Source organism: Ixodes scapularis, unplaced genomic scaffold, assembly GCF_016920785.2.
Source record: "Ixodes scapularis isolate PalLabHiFi unplaced genomic scaffold, ASM1692078v2 PGA_scaffold1__304_contigs__length_218370807, whole genome shotgun sequence".
Taxonomy (NCBI): domain Eukaryota; kingdom Metazoa; phylum Arthropoda; class Arachnida; order Ixodida; family Ixodidae; genus Ixodes; species Ixodes scapularis.
Genome location: NW_024609846.1, coordinates 4,078,351 through 4,100,560, shown reverse-complemented (window position 1 = coordinate 4,100,560; position 22,210 = coordinate 4,078,351). Strand labels below are relative to the sequence as shown.

At 50.2% G+C, this 22,210-nt stretch overlaps 1 protein-coding gene across 1 annotated transcript in view; it reads left to right on the top strand.

Moving 5' to 3' along the window:
- The first annotated feature begins 5,685 nt into the window (after window positions 1-5,685).
- The window catches only part of LOC121835998, a 42,163-nt gene continuing 25,638 nt past the window's right edge, over window positions 5,686-22,210 (top strand). The window contains exons 1-5 of the mRNA XM_042290598.1: window positions 5,686-5,728; window positions 5,823-6,043; window positions 6,348-6,448; window positions 11,283-11,397; window positions 14,722-14,883. Coding sequence (XP_042146532.1) covers window positions 5,686-5,728; window positions 5,823-6,043; window positions 6,348-6,448; window positions 11,283-11,397; window positions 14,722-14,883 — 642 coding nt within the window. The remainder of the gene's footprint in view (window positions 5,729-5,822; window positions 6,044-6,347; window positions 6,449-11,282; window positions 11,398-14,721; window positions 14,884-22,210) is intronic.

Sequence of the window (22,210 nt, the reverse complement as noted above, 5' to 3'; positions counted from 1 at the left end):
AAAGCAACACCCAGTCAATAGGTGCTCTGGTATCGCACTACAACAAAACATGATGTCACACCAGAACAGCAGATTGCTGGTGTCACACCAGCACACTAGATTTCTGGTGTCATACCAGAACACCAAATTGCTGGTGTGAAAATGTCCCAAATCACATCTGTGATAAAGTCTGGTGTAACATCAAGTCACACCAGCCCTCGGCCTGGTGTATTTTTCACTAGGGAAACAGCGCGCAAAGCAGATGAGGACGAAGAAACAAACGTGACGAGCTCGTTACGTGTGCGTCTTCTTCATCGTCGTCTGTTTTTCGCGCTGTTTCCTACGATTAATTCCCACCAACGCGCCCAACTATCAATTCTTCTATGATAGCTAGAAAGGTTGCCTCCATCTACGAGCTACGGCGGAAACCAGACTGGTTGTGTGCTTGCCGCCGTCGCTTATAGATGGCGGTAGCTGTCCAGGTAGGTTTGTGTCGACATACCGGACACGATCCTCGGGAACCTAGCCCTTAACAGCTCCGCTGTAAACAACTATGGTAGTCATAAAAATATACGACTCCCCTTGGGGCGTTACGAATTAGTGTTTTATTAGCTCATCAAAACGTATTCGCGACTCCAGCGAATTATAGGCGGCGCGACGGTTAAGCAAAATGACGGACGAAAGGAGGCCGTTTTTGTCGTTCAGCATGCGGACCACCATAAATATCTTGCACTGCAGCGTAAAATCGGTGTTAGATGTGAAAGCGAGGCGACTTTCGACGGTGGAAACCAATTCTTCTAGTCCGTGCGTAGAAACAAACACGGCGGAAGCATAAAAATAATTACTGGAAACGATGTTTGTTTCTATGCTGCCTACGAGAACCAAGTAGCGATAGCAGACGACAGAGTCTAAACGACCTCGTCTCTCAAGATTCTCGGCGTTGCCGCTACGCTGCGTCGACTTCGCTGGAGTCGCTAATACACGTCGCGAACACATAAAGCAACGATATTTCTTTTTCTCTGACAATCAATTTTTGTAAGAGCTAATTCGCGCTCCGCACGGACTACGCACAAAATTTATCTTTTCTCAGCTGAAATTTAACATAGTTTGTTTTGTTGGTACCCTAGTGAAAAATACACCAGCTCGAGGGCTGGTGTGACTTGATGTTACACCAGACTTTTTCACAGATGTGATTTGGGACATTTTCTGATGTGACACCAGAAACCTGCTGTTCTGTTGAGACACCAGAAATCTGATGTGTGGGTATGACACCAGAAATCTGGTGTTCTGATGTTACACCAGAAATCTGGTGTTCTGGCGGGACATCAGGTTTTGTTGTAATATGATACCAGACCACCTGTTGACTGGGTGTTGCTTTACTCACAAAAAAGCGTACAACGATAAGTTTGACAACAACGCTGCTGCCATAATTACTTTATTCAAAAAAGCAAAAAACCACAACAGCAAAGCTTCTGAAGCTTTACTGTTGTAGGGAGTTGGCCGTGATCAACTGGAGTTTGTCCGGAGCCACTGCCCTGCGTCGAAGAACCGGACGCCCTGTCGTTCCAAAATTCTTGGCCTTTCAGCTTGCGGTTCACTCGTGTCTTAGTTACGCTGATCCGTTCCGCGTACCCCTCCGCACCAGAAATTTCCTCTTCTAAGGCATCATATTCGACAGATAGCTCGATTTCCTTGTCCAGCTCTTTCAGGGAAGCCTCCTTAAGTAGAAGAATATCAAATGTTTCTTCGGGCTCACCGATGTCGGTTGGATCCGTGGCCAGCAGACTCCAGTCTCGTTGATGATCTTTGTTGTGGCGGCTCGCAGGGTAATCCTCTTTCGCTTCAAGCGGTCGACGCCCTCCTCGCACGTAGTAGGCATTTCGGCCCCAAAAACTGTAATACTTACTAGCTTCCTTCGTTGCTTTGCTACCAAACCAAGCTCGTCGGAAGTAAGGAAAGCGCACCAACACATCTTTTCGGCTTCGACTCACAAAGAAGACTTCTTCACTTTCTCAAACTTAAACAAGAATACCGGCGGAAAGGGAAAGAGAAACCCTCGAAGAGGCGAGCCGGCGAGCGCCCCAAGTTGCTCAAGGCCGCCCGGGAAAGTGCTCGGGACGAGGGGGACACTTCTTGGGCACAAAGGAGCCCGCCGCGGGGTCTCCGGCGACCACCAAGACGGGAGGAAGCAAGGCACCCCGTCGGGGGACGGAGCGGCGTACAAACTAATAGAAAACACGCGCGCGGACCGGGGGGAAAAGTCAACAAAAACACAACTCTGGTGTCACATCAAACTGCGTGGTGTGCACACCAGGCTGCCTGGTCGGGGCATGAGTACTTGTGATGTGACACCAGACTCCCTTGGTGTACCCATCAGGCTGATGTGCGGGTACACCAGCAATTCTGGTGGGCACGCCAGGCTGGTGTGCTCGATACATCAGCATCGCTGGTGGGCACACCAGATATTCTGGTGTCACATCAGGATTCTTTGATGTCACACCAGGATTGCCTGGTGTATTTTTCATTAGGGTATGACTAAAGGTAACCGAGGCTGAGGTACGTAGAGTTAGTGTAATTCTACTTCGGGCATCTTTTCCATGTTAACAGCTCACTTGCACCCTTATATTTGGTTTGTCTCTTGGCAATTTGTTTGTTTGTTCGTTAATGTGATTTAGTATTACCGAAGAAGGGACACCAGAACGGGGCTTGGCTTTTAAAGTAGCTACCCTTTTGTGGTAGGTTGCTTTATTCCGCTATCTGCAAATGAGCAGATGACAATCAAGACCGTCTTGGACCAGGCTCCAAGGCTTCCACGGGGAGTGAGAGTTCAAGCCTGCGGTCTGGTTAGTCGTCTTCCAATCGATGCACAAAGCAGCAAACCAATTTTTGGAGAAAGGGGTAGAATTCAGCGGAGAAAAAATAGGCCTTGGTAGTTCACGCGCTGCAAGTAAAGTCATCTTCATTCTAGGCGGCTGTGGAGAACAGTGCCGGGTACTAACTGTGGCCAAATACTATCCGAGAGGATATGATACCTACGCTTCTTTTATGCAGAATAACATGCAACTCTGTCTTATCAAACAAAATACTTTAAATAACACGATGGCCGGCGGAGCTGCAGCGAAGCTTTTGGAAATGCTCTGAGTTAAGAGTGTTAAGTCTTTTCTTATGCTTTAAGCCCTTTCTGGGACATCTCTGAACTCGGAACCATCACAACTCACATTTTATTCACATTTACTGGCTGTGTACGGTAAAAATATAGCAGCGCATCTCGCGCCTCGTTACCTAAACTATCTGGTTCCATAATGCATTAATGCTGAGCAGCTGAAAGAAGTCATCAGTGTCAAATTTCACTTGTAAAAGGTAAAAAAAAAAAAAGATCTTAGCGCATCGACCTACTTTTGAGTTCGTAGTCTTTCTTCGTCAGTGGATAACAGTGCCGATTTTTGAATGTTTTGCCTATTCCTTATGTACCTTTTCATGTATTATTCCAAATTAGGTTCATAATCATTAGCTTTATGTCATTACCGCACAACTTCTCCACAAAGCGATTTCTCGGAAACACGCGAGCACGGCGTATTCTGGCATCGGGAGACGGGTGCCATTATCATTTTCATCGTTGGTAGGGAAGAACAAATTTATGAATATTATTACAGAAAGCAAACGCGCGAAAGGAGCGGGACAATGAAGAAGACACCCACAATGGTAGACAAAGGCGCTGCGTGTCTTTCTTCTACACGGCGAGCAAGTGTTACAAAATGCGTCTGTGGCGCATTGGGATGCAAGGGAGAGTACGTCGAACAATGGCCAACATGCAGGAGGCACAGAGAAGGCGCGATGCCGAGGCAACCAAGCGCGCACGTACCGTCATTGGCTGAGGTATGGGGTAAACAAAAGCACGTGGCCGCATTTGAGGGGTGAACAAAAGCACCTGGTGAGCAAGGAGCAAACGAAACATGCACGCCGTATTGTCATAGTGCTTTCGAACTGTTGCCTGGGAAGCGTTTTCGAATGGTGTCTTTACCGGATAAAAAAAAAGTGGTCTCTCGATTTCCGCCTAATGACATCATAGCAGTGTCATGCTGTCGCCGGCCGCGATCCTAGAGGTGTCACAGGCCGCGATCCTAGAGGTGTCACAGACGCCTGTTCTGCTGCAGATCGCTCTCCGATGTGACAGTTCACGGAAGCTTCGACAGCCAGTAGTTGGGACGCCGCGACGATAGCGACACTCGCGTTCGCTCCTGCTCTTCGCCAGAACAGGCTACACCAACTGCCAGGAACGCGACGCCCGAGAGCACGACACTTCCGCTTTTGTGACGCCATTTGGTGCCATTTCGGCACCACTTTCGATGCATGGGCGGAATAAAACGCTAAACACACCAGTCGGACACGCCATGACTTGCATTTCTTAAGTTATCACTGATTATGCGGACCGCAAGTGACGCCCAGCTCTTATTCGCTCCGATTGGACGGATAAGGGGTTGAGCTCAATGATAGCTGCCCTAAGGTCTAAACACTATTCTTGCAATCAAGTCAGTCAAAGTGCGGCGTTCCGGCGTCTCAATAACCCCTGCAAAAGAAGCAGACGACCTTGCGCCCCGCATAGGGTTCTTGCACGAGACCATGACGCAACCCTACTACCGGTTCGTAAATCTCACCGGTTCATCCACATAGGGTTCTTGCACAAAACCCTACCACCGGTTTGTAAATCTCACTGGTACCCTCCGGAATTCATGTTGGAGGCATTCGTCGCTTTGGGGCTGTGTTCGCACTGTAGTTTGTCCGCTCACTCGAGGTTTAAAGTGGTCAGTTGCGCCGTAATGAATTGTTCCAGCCGTAAAAGTCGGCGACGACGGAGCTACGGTCAGCAGTATTGATTTTTCTAGAACTCTAGAAATCATTAGGAACAATGGACAAGTCGACGCTCGAGCAATCGGTTCGCTGGCATTATGAATGGCACCGACGGATATGCCGGCACAACCTCGACCAGGCGGGTAAAGACGGCAGCAGAACGCGGCAAATCTTGGGCGCTAAGATCTCCGGTCTCTAGAGAAAGAATGATAAAGAAGGCGACATAAGAGTGGAGAAAAAAAGCAGACGAAGGGTTAGGCGTGTTCGTTTTGCCGCGGCAAGTTGAAGTTGCTCGAGCGCTTGTCAGGTTTCTTTATTTTGTCAATGCGAGATTTCGGTGTTTTCTATGCATATTAAGAGGAAAAAAACAAGGTACAGACCTTACGGGTGATGCTTTGCTACTGCTTTGTGCATATTAAGCCGTCGTCAGCAATATGGGCTCATCGGGACTGCCAACTGCGACCGCCGATGTCTGCTTCTATGCCCCGCCGTTGCGAAGCGGCCAAATGCACGAGACCTTTCGCTCTAGAATATTATATTAACTCTATGATCTCGACAAAAAAGCTTCGTACTCCAACTAAAGGTTTATGAACTGCAGTGAGGAACCCCTTTGCGATTGACTAGGACAAGCGAAAATTCTGAAATGTGATTATACCACGACGGCTTTATGACTCCATGGCACGACTACTGCCGCAATAAGATGCCGAGTGTCTCCAACATGGCGCCAAGGCACTGATAGTAGACGACAATGTTGAATTATATTTCGACTCTAACCGGAAGTGACGTAAGGTGCAAGAGCCTATAAAAGTATTCACAAACTGGCCCAAACATCCATCTTGGTGTAGATAATAACGACACATGTCTGACGTCGCACACTTGCTCCGAAAGGCGCGCGGCTTTTGTAAAACTGTCTTTGCCCTTATGTCATTAAAATTCGATCCCTCGTGCAGATGCGATTTCGCTCAGCCATCGAGTGACGCTTTGGTTATTTTCAGCGAACGCTGTAGCAGACTGGGTTCCCACGGTAAGGGCGAGCGGCCTCAGACTGCTGATTGGCCTGCGATCCGAGCACTTCGGCGACCTTGCTCAAGACGACGTGCGGTTTCGAGAAGTCCTCGAGGAGGTGCGAACCAGGTTCGGGGTCGTCACCGGTGTCTCCATCTATTGGGAGAACGAGGCTACTCTTGACCTCGCTAAGCAACGCACTTTTTATGCGGTAAGGGTTCCAGAACGACGTTGTACACCTTTCCAGCGTCTTTCACGCATCCGGACGAAAAATGCAGAGTCGCTCCGCTGTGAAAGCGTGCGTATCGTGTAATATTCCGTAGAATAAAGTTACGTACGCATGCTCACAACTCGTTCTACAGTCCAACGGACAAAGATGGAAAGGCACGTCACTTTCTATGTCTGTCTGATGGCATTCCCCTCCGGTTGCAGAGCTGGGTGCACTTACTAAAGTTAATGCTACGAGGTAGCCATTCCGCAGACACGCTGTTGACCAGCGTTCTTCTCCTCCGCAGGAGTTCTACAACAAATTCAAGCCCACGACATTCGAGCTATTTGTGCGGATCACGTCAAAAGGTGTTGAAAATCAACAATACGACATCAACTTTCTGGTAGCGTAAGTACACCTAATGTACTTCTTGACTGGAAACAAAAAAGAGAAGGGAGCTCTCAACGCAGTGGCAGTAGACGACGCGCGAGACAAGGAAGCAAGATCCGACTGCAGCGCTGCTAGTTCTCGTGACCGCCACCTAGGCCACTCGCCTTTGCAGGCGAGAATAGGGAGCTGCGAAACTGAACTTGCTCCAGTAACGTTGGCTTGGGTAAGCTATCAACACCCGGCCGATTGAGCCAAGGCAATCCACTTTCTAAAGACGTTGCCATGCCGACAATTATCGCGTTTATTTAGGCTTAAGAATGGCCAGAATCGAAATACTATCTAAAAAATGAAAGCCGCTTACAACTCCCTGTAACGCCGAATTAGAGCGCAGCTCTTGAGGAGGAGGAGGGAAGGGCACGGGGGGGTTAAACTAACCAGGGGGTGGTCACGTGACCTTGGGGGTCACGTGACCCCCAATGCCGATGACGTCATCACTGACGTCACTGATGACGTCAGTGACGATGACGATGCGGGTACCGATGACGTCATTAGTGACGTCACTGATGACTTCCCCAGTGATGATGACGATGACGATGCGAATGTCGGTGACGTTATCAGTGACGTCGCTGATGACGTCAACAGTGATGATGACGATGACGATGCGGATGCCGGTGACGACATCAGTGACGTCACTGATGACGTCATCAGTGATGATGACGATGACGATGCGGATGTCGGTAACGTCATCAGTGATCATGACGATGCGGATGCCGGTGACGTCATCAGTGATGATGACAATGACGATGTGGATGCCGGTGACGTCATCAGTGATGATGACGATGACGATGCGGATGCCGGTGGCGTCATCAGTGATGATGACGAGGACGATGTGGATGCCGGTGACGTCATCAGTGATGATGACGATGACAATGTGGATGCCGGTGACGTCATCAGTGATGATGACGATGACGATGTGGATGCCGGTGACGTCATCAGTGATGATGACGATGACGATGTGGATGCCGGTGACGTCATCAGTGATGATGACGATGACGATGTGGATGCCGGTGACGTCATCAGTGACGATGACGTCATCGGCGGGGGTCACGTGACCTCGAAAAGGGGGTCACGTGACCTCGAGGAGGGGGTCACGTGACCTCAGGGGAGTCACGTGACTTCGAGGGGTCACGTGATCTCGGGGGTCACGTGCCCCCCACGAGGTCACGTGACCCCGGTGGGGGGCTCGCGCGGTGCATTATGGGACATTTCCCATGATGCACCGCGCGGTTACGCCGACGGCGACGCCGACGGCGACGGCGACGCCGCTCAAGCCGGAAACGGGCCCCTAAGAGCTGCGCTCTAAAATTCGAGCCTTCCTCACATATTTTGCAATCAGTACTCGCTAAGCAGATCGTCACGTGGGCCTCTAGAGTCGCGTGACTGGCGTACGATTACTCGCGGCTTTGACATCTGCTACCGGGTGACTGCTCACGATCTAAATTCCCCTAGCAACAGTCCTCCCCCCCCCCCCCCTCTCGAAAGCCTCGCCCCTCCCCACTTTGTATTTACTCCAAAGTTGTGCTTTTAAACATTATTCTAAGGAATAGTTTTCGTACCATGCTAATCAGTGGACAGTCTAGAAATAAATTAAAAATTATGTTTACTCGTCATCTTGTAAACCCTGAGATGGGGAACGGTAAAAAAACGGACGAACACAACAAAATCTCAAACGCAGCTGAAGTTTTATTGATAGAAGCATACCAATAAATAGACTTTTACACAAAAGGAAAAGAGAAAGGGCAACAAAAACTCAAAAGCAAAAACAAGACGGCCACCGCGATCACCCCAGACGGCCTAAGCCACTCCCCGGCTCCAACAAACCCCGGAAAGGGCGCCGACCACTCGAACAACAACAACCCCACGGTCACCACACATGGTGACCTCCAAACCGCTAAAGCCTAACCCCCAAATTTCTTACTCGAAGCAAACGCTTCCCGGTCCCCCCCCCCCCCCCCCCCGCCTTTTTCAAGGTTTACAAAGCTCCCTTCAAACAAGCAAAAACTCTTTCATTCGATCAGTGATCACCAAGGACGGCTGGCTGACACAATTCCCCCGCTCGCGAATGCATAAAGTCTCCTTAATTAGCCTTCTAAACAATTCTTTTTCGTTACACAACACAGAAGTCTTTTCCCAAAGAGGGGAACAAAAATTACAAGAACTAACATGATTAACCAATTCAGAATTCTGCGCCAAATTTTTTACACACCTTTTATGCTCCCCAAGTCGGTCATTCAAACAACGGCCCGTCTGACCAACATAACACAATCCACAGTCAAAGGGGATCTTGTAGACTACCTCTGTGACACAGGAGACTGAGGGATCTCTGTGTTTTTTCCCGCAACATCGCTCACGTCTGAAGGAAAACGGAGTAAGCCTGTCTAAACGGAAGTCCGTCCTAAAAACTACATTAACTCCCTTATTTGTATAAATCAGTTCTGAAAGAAGTATGCTTATATGAGAGAACCAATCTAAAGCACGGATGCAACTTTTGTGTAAAATTCTTTGTTTTTTTAGCTATTTATCGTGAAATTCGGGGGAGGTTCTTCAATGCTTAGTTTTCGCTAAAAGTATTAGGTTTACCCGAGTATATTTCTGATAGCTTCCCAATTTTCTGAAATTCGAAGCGTAACCAGTTTATTAAAATTTCTAAAATAAAATAAATAGAGCTCGAATGCTATGACACGTTATCCTGGAGGAACCTTGACGAGCTGAAAGGCAAAAATCTTTTGTCAGTTGTTTGTGATTTGAAAGAAAACTGAAGTCACGATCTCCTCAGGACTAGCGACCGTGCATGTGCTCTTATGGAGTTTATTTGTAAAACACCGTCTATAGTGCCTTTTATTTTCTCGTTGGGGTCCTGAAATTCTGAGTTTTTTTCGAATAAATTTGAATTTACTGAAACTTTACCGGCGACAGTTGGGTTTTTTTTTTTTTTTTTGATTTTATTCAGCTTAAATATCTCCAAGTGCAAACACATGTGTTTTTCTCGCAGTACATCTCATCCGACCGAATACAAACTGAAAAATGTGATACTTGACCGCGCGCGTAGAACATTATAAGTACCTGGGAGTTCATTTGTCGTCCAGTCTGAAGTGGAATGATCACGTGGATAACACTGTTGCTAAAGCTAGTAAAATGTTGTATTTTATTCGCAGGAAGTTTAAAAATACGTCTCGCAGTGTGAAACAAACATTATATTTTTCTTTCATTCGACCAATTTTAGAGTATGCTTGTGTCATCTGAGACCCACCACAAAGGTACCTTGAACAAAAGTTGGAACGCGTTCAAAACCAGGCATTACGGTTCGTTACAGGTGATTACAGCCCTTATACAAGTTGTACAAAAATGAAAAACAGATTAGGTTGGGATTCACTTGAAGAGCGAAGAAAGTGCTTGAGATTGAAATTATTTCACAGCATATATTACGGACGGACTGGTATTGAAAGAAGTCTTTACATTTTTGAACCACACTATGCATCTGCAAGACGGGATCCTTCTAAAAAAGCCGAGGAATTTCGTTACAATACTGACTGTTTTTCATTTTCATTTTTTGTTCAAACCGTTCGAGAGTGGAATACACTTAGGCAAGAAATTGTGCCTATTACTGATAATGATCTCTTTTACGATAAACTGCAAATCTGTATCCGCGGTTAATAATGTGTTTTATTGTTGTTCCGTTTATCTATTTTATGAATATCTATCGTTATTGCATAATGTTTCCCGTACCCCCTCCGTAATGCCTAACGGCGCTGCAGGTATTCGTGTAAATAAATAAATAAAACACGGAACCCTATCTGTGTGTTAGTAAAACCAAAATGAACGGTTGGGCTGGTTGGTTACACATAGGCACCGAGAAGCTGAGGGAGAGGAGGACACGAAACGGGACGCCAGAAGGCCGAGCTCTGATTGGAGCGATTAGTGGGTAGACCTAAAGCTAGCAGCCTTTGTCATCACAGCACTCGTCGAACGCGTTAACACGGGGAACACCGGCGTCCGGCGTTTGCTTTTCGCATTCGAACCCGTTCGACGAGTGCATCGGAAACAAAGCTTTAGATCTACCCACTAATCATTCGATTAGAGGGTAAGTCTAAAGGTTCGATTAGCTTGGCGTTCTGACGAACCCGCGCATTCTCGTCGCCTTCTGTCCTCCAGTTACTCGGCGCATTCAAATAAGGGCAGCCTTTCATTCTCATTCTACTTGGACGACTTCTTTCGCGCTGTTTCTTATTTTAATATATGTCCGTGGAGCTAAAAGTTCAGCACGTCCAGCTTTGCCATACTTTTAAATGTTTACTCAAAACTTTTAGAAAATATTATTCTGAGCACTCGTGATATTATTCCGTTACCAGCCGATTTCCTACCGTGTTTTATGTCGCAAAGAAAGAAATGAAAACCTGAAAAAAGCGACTTTTGTTGCATTAGCCAGATGTCAGTGACCTCATCTAAAAACGTTATTTAATTTTTACGTTCCACGATGGGGGACGTCCACTCATGCGATTGGGCGAGGAAGTGACGCATGTGAGTTACATTGTGTTTCTATAGCTCCGGTCTTCTATTTATTTTATTCAAGCATGAACCTTGCAAGTCATCCTTTGTCCTGTGTTGCTTGATCCTTCCTGTCGGTCCGTGCTTTTCTTTTCTTTTTTACGCAGTTTAAACCTTACCATCTATACAAAAACAACTTATGTGCGTGCAACAATGTAGGAAAACGTACTGTTTCTGTTTTTTTACTATGGAGTGAACGTGCTGGTCGTTTCCTTTATCGCCGTCGTGAGTCTTAACCCGCGCGCAGCCGCAGCCGAGCTCTTGTGGTACACACCCACGAATTCCGGGCCCCCGGCACAGCGAAGGCGTACCCTCCGTGCACACTCGAGAAGGACATCTTCGGTTTCCAAGAAAAAAGTTGGGTAAGAGCGGGGCGGGAACGATTTAGCAATCCCTTTTCAGAATAGAAAAGCTCCGACGATACAAAAGCAGGCAATTTGCAAAAGTCTGCTCATGCCGTCCTTTTTCGCCTCCTGCGCAGATTAATCACGCCTGGTTACTACACATTTATTCATACAGCCGCGTCGGTTGCTTCCACTCAGACGTGGAAAGTAATGCTTTATTTTTTTTGTAAGTAATTTCCTAATTGCCACGTTACTTTTTGCGACAGGAATTTGTAATGTACTTTCGTTTCAAAATATTGGTGACGGATTACTTTAATTACTCGTTACTTTTAAAAAAAAATATTAACATAGCAGAAACTGGAGCAGCGTGAGCGGGCAATTTAGAAGCATGAAGATAGCAAGTTCAACAAAATAGAAAACATTGTGAAGAGGAGAATAACCAAAAGTAAAACACGATCTTCGAATGACCGGTCACTAGAAACACTAGAGAAACGTGCGAGACACACGCAGTGCGGAAAACAAGAATCAAGAAGACGCTGCCGAGTAGGCGTTGTCTTCTTGATTTCCTAGCGAGGGTAGACGCTGCTACTGAACGTGCGCACAATCAGCTTTGTCTGCAGAATTCCAGAGATCGCTTCCGGTGGCTGTAAGCTGGCCGGATGGCGAGTGTGGTTGCAGCTTTCGCTGCCTTGTCAGCTTACAGGTAAACGGAGTGCCCATGCACCTACATTCTTTCTCTTAAATAGAATGTTTTATTTTTAGGACTACCATAATGGGGGCGTATGAGAAATGGGAAGTAGTGTTGCGGGACATTTTTGAAAACATTAAAAAAATGTTATTGCTTTACGTGCGGGAAGAGTAACGTGAAAGTTATTAGTAACGTAACGAGTAAAGTAATCCTTTACTCTTCAGTGGAAGCAATTTGTAACGGTAATCCGTCATATTTGTGGCTATCGTAATCCATTACATGTTTCAAGTAACGGGCACAAATCTGCTTCTACTGCGAGTAAGACGTCAACCATCGAATCCTTGGTACAGTGGTGCGCCGCAGATATTCGAGAGTTTTAGCAGATCGTTTCGATACCTCCGTTACCCCTCGATAACGATACCCGTTAATGATATGATGCGTGCGCAAATGCTGCGGCGGAGCATCGGGTATCGTTATCGGAGTTATCGGAACGATATACTAAAATTTTCAGTCGTTCCGACCGCGATCCGACTGCGTTCCGACCATGTGACCGCGATCGATCAGTCGTTCCGACTGATCGATCGCGGTCACGTGGTCAATGGGCCGCGCTTGTAATACGAGCCGCGAGGAGGTGACGAAAGCGCTGAACGTCTGCAAGCGTCTCTGCCTTTCTACCCCATCTCTTCCTCGCCACGCGACAACGTAACGCATGCACAATGGACCTTTTCCGAGAAGCGTTCTGCGCACGCGCGAGCGCCCGATGCCAAGCGGTGGAAGTCGGCACGAAAAAATCGAGAAAATTCGGAATGAGGCTGTCAATCGACGAGTAGAACACGTAATTGCAGCATATATATAATTGTGTTACACAAAAAAAGAAAGTGGACGGAAAGAAAAACACGACGTTTGGGTGGACGCTACGGATTTCCTTCTTTAAAGTCGCGCTAGGCCTACCTCGTTGCATTGGGCACGCGACGCTGCTCAGAGAGCGAAGCAACTGGTAACGTAGCTCCCATTATTGATTGGTAGCGCAGGTCACTTCCTCGATTTTTTAGTTCGCGCAGCCACCGCCTGGTGCCGTCGGTATATGGAAAAGGTCCATTGCCACCAATCTGTGCGGGAGGCGTCCGCCATTGAATCGCAAACGCCCTCGATGGTTTGAGTTGCTCCCTCTCCTTAATCTAGGCTGGATGGATGGATGGATGGATGGATGAATCCGGCTGAGCCCTTTCAAACGGGCAGTAGCTCACGCCACCTAGCCATTTTGTTTTACCATTTAAGCTAAGAATATTTAAATGTGAAATCTATATTCACTCCGCACTGCAAAAAAAGTGAGTCTATAAAACCCTTCGCGTCCTCCTTCTCCTTCGCGTCTATTCCGTTGGGCGGCGTTGCCTCCAGAGGAGGCAACGCCACCCAACGGAATAGACGCGAAGGAGAAAAGCGAGGACATGGCCCGGGGCGCTCGGAGCGCCCCCGCCAGCCACCTCCTCAGCCACGCTCTCCCAGTGTATCTTTCGTATTGCAGGGGACTGTACCTCGGTAGCAATGTAAATACGACTGTCTTAAAGCTTGTTCGACTGTGAGACGAAGTATATGGAGAGCGCGGGAGAGGGAACAATTAAAACGCGGCAGCTAACTCAGAGCAGAGCAACAGCAGAAAATGTTAGCTCAGTTTTAGCCCGTTACGTAAAATACAGGGTTTCTTTTTTTTTTTTAAGTTTAACAGATTTGTTTAAAAAATCCGTGAAAGATCTATGTGACTTATACGGCCAAGGGGACTTTGTGATGTCGGTTAATCGTCACAATTAATCGAATAAATAACTAAACTTTATTCAATCACTTTTTAATTAGTGAAAATAGACATATGCTTCCAAATAGACACTTGCTGAGCGTCATCGAAAACCACAAAATCCGTAATTTTCAGAAAGATTTTGAGCGTGTATGAAGCGCAGTACGCTCTAAAGGTACCACTTGCGCAACAGGTACAAGCCCAGGATGGCAAGACACGGATGATACGAGACGGGAAAACCGCGCGGACGCGTTATCGCACTGGGTAGCAATGCTCCTGCTACACGAGTGGTAACTTTAGCGCTCCAACGTGCTAGATACGTGTTCCAATTTTTTTCTTTTTTTTTAATATGGACTGATTTAGTCGTTTTTTTTACGCTCAGCAAGTTTCTGATTTAAATCATATTTATTTTTAATAATAAAAGTGTTAACATATTTTATTTAATTAGCCAACTACTCGATATTATTAGCCCCCTATAGTATGTCCCCCTGGCCGTATCTGCACAAACGCGTTAGCGCTGCTTTTACGGCTTTTTATTTTAGCAAACCTCATAAGCTTAGAAAAGAAATAGTATACATCGTACACCTTGCTACAAACAGACGCAAATACCTCAACAAGCCCAAGTATTATCACCGATAAAAGAAACAATTTCGTCTTAAACTTGAGTAAGAAAACGAGAAGGGACGGACAAACACAAGTTTGTTTTTGTCCGTCCCATCTCGTTTTCTTCCTTAAGCTTAATTACCCCTACCAACCCGCTCATTCTTTCCTTAATTTCGTCTTTATGGTGGAAGATCGTTCCTGGAAGTTCAGGTTTATTATCGTGTTCGGTCATTGATTGACGCCACTACTATTTCTCGTGCAGCTCTGGGTCCTCCACGAAGTCACCAAGAACGACGCTAGCATTCATAAGTCGCTAATCCCCACCGTTTCCACGAGGGGGCTGAAGTACGAGTTGGACAACCAAACCGTCAGCAACGTTGGAGCCAACGTTACCAACAGCGGGGACCCCATTTCCTTATACGAGGTGAAGCCACACGTCTTAAACCCGGCATTCTCTTATTATCATCCTAAACAAGCTGAAGTTGGTTAGGATGATAATAAGCTTAATAATAATAAGGATATTAATAAAATTAATAAGAAATTCGCTAATCCCTATCATCATCCGAAAAATGGCATGTGTGTCGCGCTAAAGGCGGCCTTCTGTTTACTGCGAAGAAAGAAGTTGAAAATAACCCTATAGCTGATGATTCGAGGCATTTACGTTCGAGACGGCACGATGCTAGGCAGGAATTGAATGCAGTAGCTGCGGAAGTGTTCATTTCTAACACGGGCCTGGTCAATCTGCGAGTAGCACACAATCGACTTCAAAGCCCTTAGATGTAGAGAACTTTATCGATGCGTCCGCGTGTGTTGGCGCATCGTTCTGACTGGGGTCATCTTTGAGGCCATCAACGCTGAAAGTGATCGAGAAAGGACTGTGCAGTGAAGAGCGCATTCTCGTTTGCCGGTGACTTCCGAATGTGACAGTGCCCGATAAAATACTACAGACTGGAGGTTCACTGCCGTCCTTAGCACGGCAAAAGTTCAACTTCCATTTGAGATACAGGGCGGCTATGTTCAACAAATGTTTCGTTTCTCCTAAAAAGAAATGGAAGTGACGGAAGTGACGATATCGCGTCTGATTGGTTAGAGGCTCAAATGACGAAAGAGGGAACTTTCGTCATTTGAGCCTCTAACCAATCAGACGGGATATCGTCACTTTTGTCACTTCCGTTTCTTTTTAGGAGAAACGAAACATTTGTTGAACATAGCACCCAGATGGCACTGAACTTCGGAAAGGGGTCTATATGGCGGCCAGACATTTCGTTTCCGGTGTTGCTCATATAGCACAACATATTTTAGCTAAAAAAACAGACGTAGCATATACAGTTCACAACAAACAAAAAATGCAAAAGCGGGTAAAACTTGAGAACGAGAAACAGCGGCTTTTAGACATCAACTCTCCGAGAGTTGGTCGTGATCACTAACATCTTTTTACCGAAATGACGACGTTTCGCTGACAGCTCAACAAAGGCATGGGCATGGCCTAGAGTGTTCGCGTGTAGGGTGTGAAGCACCCACACCATTCATCTTTCTTACAAAAATAAAAGAGATGGCTCGAGGCGCGGCGCACGCACGCGACTCGAGGTGCTCGAGGACAAAAGAGGTTTGGAAGCAACCATCAAGACAGCCACGTCGTTTGTTGTTCTTTTCATCCTCATCTACAATAACGCGGTAGGACCTTCCTAATATCACGAAATCCTTATTTCACGAATAGATCATTTGCAGTATTACCAAGCGTCCCGGCCCGCACTTAAGGAATCATGGGGAACGGTGCTCCTTCAGCTTTTAGGAAATATTTTATTAACGTTTGGCACAAAGTCACGAAAGGTACAATGACAGGGCAAAACAGGGCGCAAGGACGGGCGGACTAGGCCGTCTCAGAATAACGCGACGCGACGCAAGGGATTTACAACAAAACCACCGTTATTACACCGGACAATGGAAAAAAATGCGGTCAAAATAAAACCGTCCTCGCGAGGGCGCGTACTCCACTCACACCTGGGCTAGGGGAGCAAATGCTAAGGAAATGTGGCCGTGGACTAAAGTAACGTAGCGGCAGGACCACCTGGGCAGTAACTCACGCTCGCCTAACCAGAAAAGTTCAGAGGCGAGGTGGCGGAGCAAGGCTCCACGGAGCTGGGACAGGAGAGGCCACATGGCACTGGTGAGCCGCTGTTGGCCCACCGAGGTACAGCGATTCCTCCAGAGAACGAAGTGTCCGAAGGCCAGGAGAAGCAAAGCCAGGCCACTCCGTGGGCACCGGCCACCGAGAGCAAAGTGGCGAACTCCCAAGGGTCGAAACCCGTGGTGAACGAGGCGCTAAAATGTTTGCGCTACCGGACATTCTTGGAAGACATGCGAAACAGTCTCTAGTTGTCCGCAGTTGGGACAACGGGGGTCCGGGACTAAGGCCCAGCGGTGGAGACGTTGCTTCGTAGGCAGGATTTCCCACCCTCGACGCCATTCAAAATCGTCTACAGACCCAGACAGACGGCGGGACACCAATGAAGACCAGGGGAAGGCGGTCGCCTTTCGGCGCTCTTCGGGAGTGACGCGCTGAACGCAAAGTTCTTCAGCAACACGGGCAGGGGCTACGGCCCGCACCACAAGGTTCGGGAACGCGCGCAGCAGTTCGTTATGGAGGCTCACCACCGCCTGGTAGAACGGCGGAGTGGACTCGGCGCCAGGGTAGAGGTTACCCAAAGCGCGAGGAACGAGCGCACGGCGCGAAGGTCCCAGGAAATAGAGGGTAAGAGAACGCGCAGGGTGCTCCGTGTTCTCCACTACCCCCAAGACGGTACGAAGGGCCAGCAAACGGGTCATGGTATCGACACACGGCATGCCTCTGCCGCCGAGGGACGTGGGGAGACGAAGTACCACCCGGGTGACATGCTCGGAGCCCCCGTTCCAATAAAAGCGAAAGAGACAAGAAGTGACGCGGTGAATGAGCCGGGGGGGAGGGATGGCGACGTGAGCGGCGAAAAAGAGAGGGCCGCAGAAAACGGCCTTAACAAGGTAAGCGCGGTCTCGAAGAGACAACGGGAACGCTTCGGCAGCAGAGACCTGCCGTTTGAGGTTAGTGAATGCAACCTCCCAGGTACAGGACGCCACGCCACGACAGTCGAAGAATAAGCCAAGAATGCGGAGCTCGCTGACGACCTGAATATCCGCCGGCAAGGTTGGAGGGGATGCGCCACGGAGCAGAAGTGCCTTGCACTTGGAGCGGTTTAACTGTGCGCCCGACAGGACGCCATACTCAGAAAAGAGTCGCATAGCAGCTTCAAGGCTCTCCGAGTCCCGAATGAACAAACCGATGTCGTCAGCATAGGCACTGACGGTAACGCAGTCTAGACCGCCTCGTATGTCCGAGCAGGACGCCAAACGTCTTAAGAGAAAATCGAGGCTCAAAACATTGAGCAAGGGGGATAAAGGACAACACTGCCGTACTCCCCGAGTGACGGGAAATGGAGCAAGGAGTCATCCATTGACAAGGAGACGGCTCGTCAAGCCACCGTACAGTGACCGTAGGAGGGCGACGAACCTCTCAGGAAGGCCGAAGGCGCCCAAGACCTCGAACAAGAACTGGTGCTCGACGCGGTCGAAAGCCTTCTCCTGGTCTAATGAGACGAAGGCTCCTGACAAGTTGGTGAAGTGCGCGTACGTAAATAGGTCGCGGGTAAGAGAAAGGGAGGAGAAGATGTTCCTCCCGGGCACAGAACTCGTCTGGGCCGGGCTCACCACGTAGGGCAAGAGCGGTCCGAGACGTGAAACAAACAGGGACACCACAAGTTTGTAGTCAACGTTAAGGAGTGTGATAGGCCGCCATGCCGCGGGATCCGACGGGGAACCATCTTTGGGAAGAAGGACGACCCGACCGTGTCGGAAGGAAGGAGGGACCTCCCCAGTCTCCAAGAAATGGTTGACAAGGTCGACTAGAGGGTCCGCGAGGACGTCCCAAAAGGCCACGTAAAATTCGGCAGGCAAACCGTCGGGCCCGGGGGCAGACCCGACCTTCATCGCACTGAGAAGGTCAAAAAGTTCGTCACGAGTGGTGGGGCGTACAAGAGAAGGACCCTCAAAGCCAGGGCTAGCCGGGAGGTCACCACAAAATAGGCGAACTCGCTCGGCAAGCTTCAAAGCGGACACCGCAGGGTCCGTACGAAAAAGGGACGAGAAGAACTCGTAGAACACTGCACTAATGTCGCGGGAGTCGGCCGAAAGGCCGCCACTTGCGAGGCGGACATTCGGAACGTACGAGGGTTCATCTCTCCCGGTACGAGAGGCGCGAAGGCACTGAAGCACTTCGGGGTCGTCCACGAGCTGACCCCGCAGTTGCTGCGCGACGGTGAGTCGAAACGACGAGTGAAGCAGACGCTGGTAGCGGTCGCAAAGAAGCGCCAAGTACTCCGACATCAAGTAGGTGCGCGTGCCACCACGCTGCACGATACGGATGCGGCGGATCGTTTCATTAAGGGCCTCAGTAACGCGGCGTCGAAGCAACTTCCCCCCCTGTCGTCGCGTAAAACCAGCAGTCGGACTTGATGACCTCCCAGCGGGCGGGAGACAGCGGAGCAACCGACAGCAACATGCGAATCGACTGGCGCACGCTGGAAAGGGCCTGCTCGTCTCGCAATAGCGTCACAGCGTGCTGTCTAAGCGCCAGGTGTCACCGCGAGGATGCAGAAAGCTCGAGAGGTCAAAAACGATAGACACTGGGCGGTGGTCGGAAACGTATGCGGCAGCGGCGGGAAAAGAAAACAGCGCAACGAAGGGGGCGCGGCACGAGACCGGGAGGGAGACACCCGATCGAGGCGGCTGGACGAGGAGCCGCGCGACCACGTGGGTACGTACAAAGCGCCGTGAAGTTCGAGCCAAGCGTCGCGGAGGTTGTAGATTCCGAGCAGCCGGGCCAACTCACGAGCGTTCCAGATGCCACGCCCACGGCCAGGGCCGCGAACATCGCGGTTAGAATCAAGAACGCAATTGAAATCGCCACAAAGCAAGAAAAACCCGTCCGGGGCATATACTGCAAAAGGCTCTTGAAAAAGGGGTGAGACGCCGAAGGACGCGTGGGTGCATAAACGCTTATCGCACGGAATTTGGCGTTACCAACAAAAAATTGATAAACCAGTACGCGACCGTCTGGGTCGCAGACGGATAAAGCGCCCCGCTAAAGGGGTATCCACACAAAGGAGAAATCCGCCCCTTTCCTCCGCGGATCGCGCATCACGTGACACATACGACATCCCTTTTTGACGCCTCGCGGCGCGTTCTCCTCCGTGGCGGAGGCGCGGAGGCTTTGTCCTCACAGCACGAAAGCTCCGCAAGTGCACGCGGCGGAGCCGGGGACGGAGTTTCCCGGGTTGTTGACGTCACGACATCCGTCCGCGGAGTTCTCCTTCGTGTGGATACCCCTTAAGGGGGATCCACACGAAGGAGAAATCCGCCAAGTTCTTCCGCGGATCGCGCATCACGTGAGACATACGTCATCCCTTTTTGACGCCTCGCGGCGCGTTCTCCTCCGTGGCGGAGGCGCGGAGGCTTTGTGCTGACAGCACGAAAGCTCCGCAAGTGCACGCGGCGGAGCCGGGGACGGAGTTTCCCGGGATGTTGACGTCACGACATCCGTCCGCGGAGTTCTCCTTCGTGTGGATACCCCTTTAATGGGGTACCCATACGAAGGAGAAATCCGCTCCTTTCCTCCGCGGATCGCGCATCACGTGAGACATACGTCATCCCTTTTTGACGCCTCGCGGCGCGTTCTCCTCCGTGGCGGAGGCGCGGAGGCTTTGTGCTGACAGCACGAAAGCTCCGCAAGTGCACGCGGCGGAGCCGGGGACGGAGTTTCCCGGGATGTTGACGTCACGACATCCGTCCGCGGAGTTCTCCTTCGTGTGGATACCCCTTTAATGGGGTACCCACACGAAGGAGAAATCCGCTCCTTTCCTCCGCGGATCGCGCATCACGTGAGACATACGTCATCCCTTTTTGACGCCTCGCGGCGCGTTCTCCTCCGTGGCGGAGGCGCGGAGGCTTTGTGCTGACAGCACGAAAGCTCCGCAAGTGCACGCGGCGGAGCCGGGGACGGAGTTTCCCGGGATGTTGACGTCACGACATCCGTCCGCGGAGTTCTCCTTCGTGTGGATACCCCTTTAATGGGGTACCCATACGAAGGAGAAATCCGCTCCTTTCCTCCGCGGATCGCGCATCACGTGAGACATACGTCATCCCTTTTTGACGCCTCGCGGCGCGTTCTCCTCCGTGGCGGAGGCGCGGAGGCTTTGTGCTGACAGCACGAAAGCTCCGCAAGTGCACGCGGCGGAGCCGGGGACGGAGTTTCCCGGGATGTTGACGTCACGACATCCGTCCGCGGAGTTCTCCTTCGTGTGGATACCCCTTTAATGGGGTACCCATACGAAGGAGAAATCCGCTCCTTTCCTCCGCGGAGCGCGCGTCACGTGAGACATACGTCATCTCTTTTTGACGCCTCGCGGCGCCGTTCTCTCGTTCTCCTCCGTGGCGGAGGCACGGAGGCTTCGTACTCTTAGCATGAGAGCTCCGCAGGTGCACGCGGCGGAGCCGGGGACGGAGTTTCCCGGGTTGTTGACGTCACGACATCCGTCCGCGGAGTTCTCCTTCGTGTGGATACCCCTTTAAGAGAGCTGCGAAAGATTAAAACGCCCACGCCACAGGAGCGTGACGAGGCAAGAGAAAAATAGCAAGGGATCGAAAACCGGGCTTTAAACTCTATCACATGTTGCGCGGAAAAGAAATTGGTCTCCTGCAAAAAAAGCAAGTCACAATGCTGGGACTGGGCAAAATGAATAACTTCGCGCTGCTTAGTGGGGGCAACGAAAACCTTGCACATTGAGAGTCAGAACGTGTAGTCCCAGTATTAAAGGGTAGGAAAAGCGGAGTACCATCGGACATGTTAAAATACCAGCGGGTCGGAGCTGTCGGAGTCCTCCATGTGGAGTTCAGGGCTTCGCAGATGGTCGGGGGTGTCCGGATCGTCTGGAAGCAGTCTACGATGCATCTTAGGGACAGTCAAAGCGTGGGTGGCGTCTGAGCCGCTGCTTGTCGTCGGGAGGCCACGCTTGGCGTCGGGACGAGCAGAGGGCATGTCGACGTCCTCAGCGGACGACGGGTTGGTGGACGACTCGCACGTGGGCGACGACGTCGCAAGGGTGGGCGCAGGGGCCGGGTGTCCTTGACCGGGGGTGACGTCGGCTTGGTCTGCGATGACGAGGCGGTCGGAATCCGAGCTCAGACAGTTGTCATCGACACCGGGAGCAACCTGCGCACCGGCCGTGGGTAAGGGAGCCTTGCAGACTGGGGTCGCGGGAGCCTCCTGGGACGAGGGGGCTGGGTGGTCGACCGGCGGGGGGTGATCCAGCCGTAGGACTGGGGGGCCAAAGGTGTCGTCTTCAGGTTGGTTTGGCGGACGAGAGGCACCAGGAACGGGTGAGGGCTCCGGGGGAGGGGGCGGAGGGTCGCGGGGCTGAACCGTGGCCTCGGCGTAAGTCTTGCGCTGCGTGCAGTCGGTCGTGGCGTGCGCATGGCCACAGCGAAGGCAGGGCGCCGTGCAGCCAGCGGGGGGATGACCGAACACGCCGCACCGGTCGCACCGAGGGGTCTGGCAGGCTGGACCGATGTGTCCTTCTTGCCCGCACCTGCGGCACACACGACGAAGGCCTCGATAGTCCACCATCACACGATGCCCGTGCACGGTAATAAAGTTCGGGATG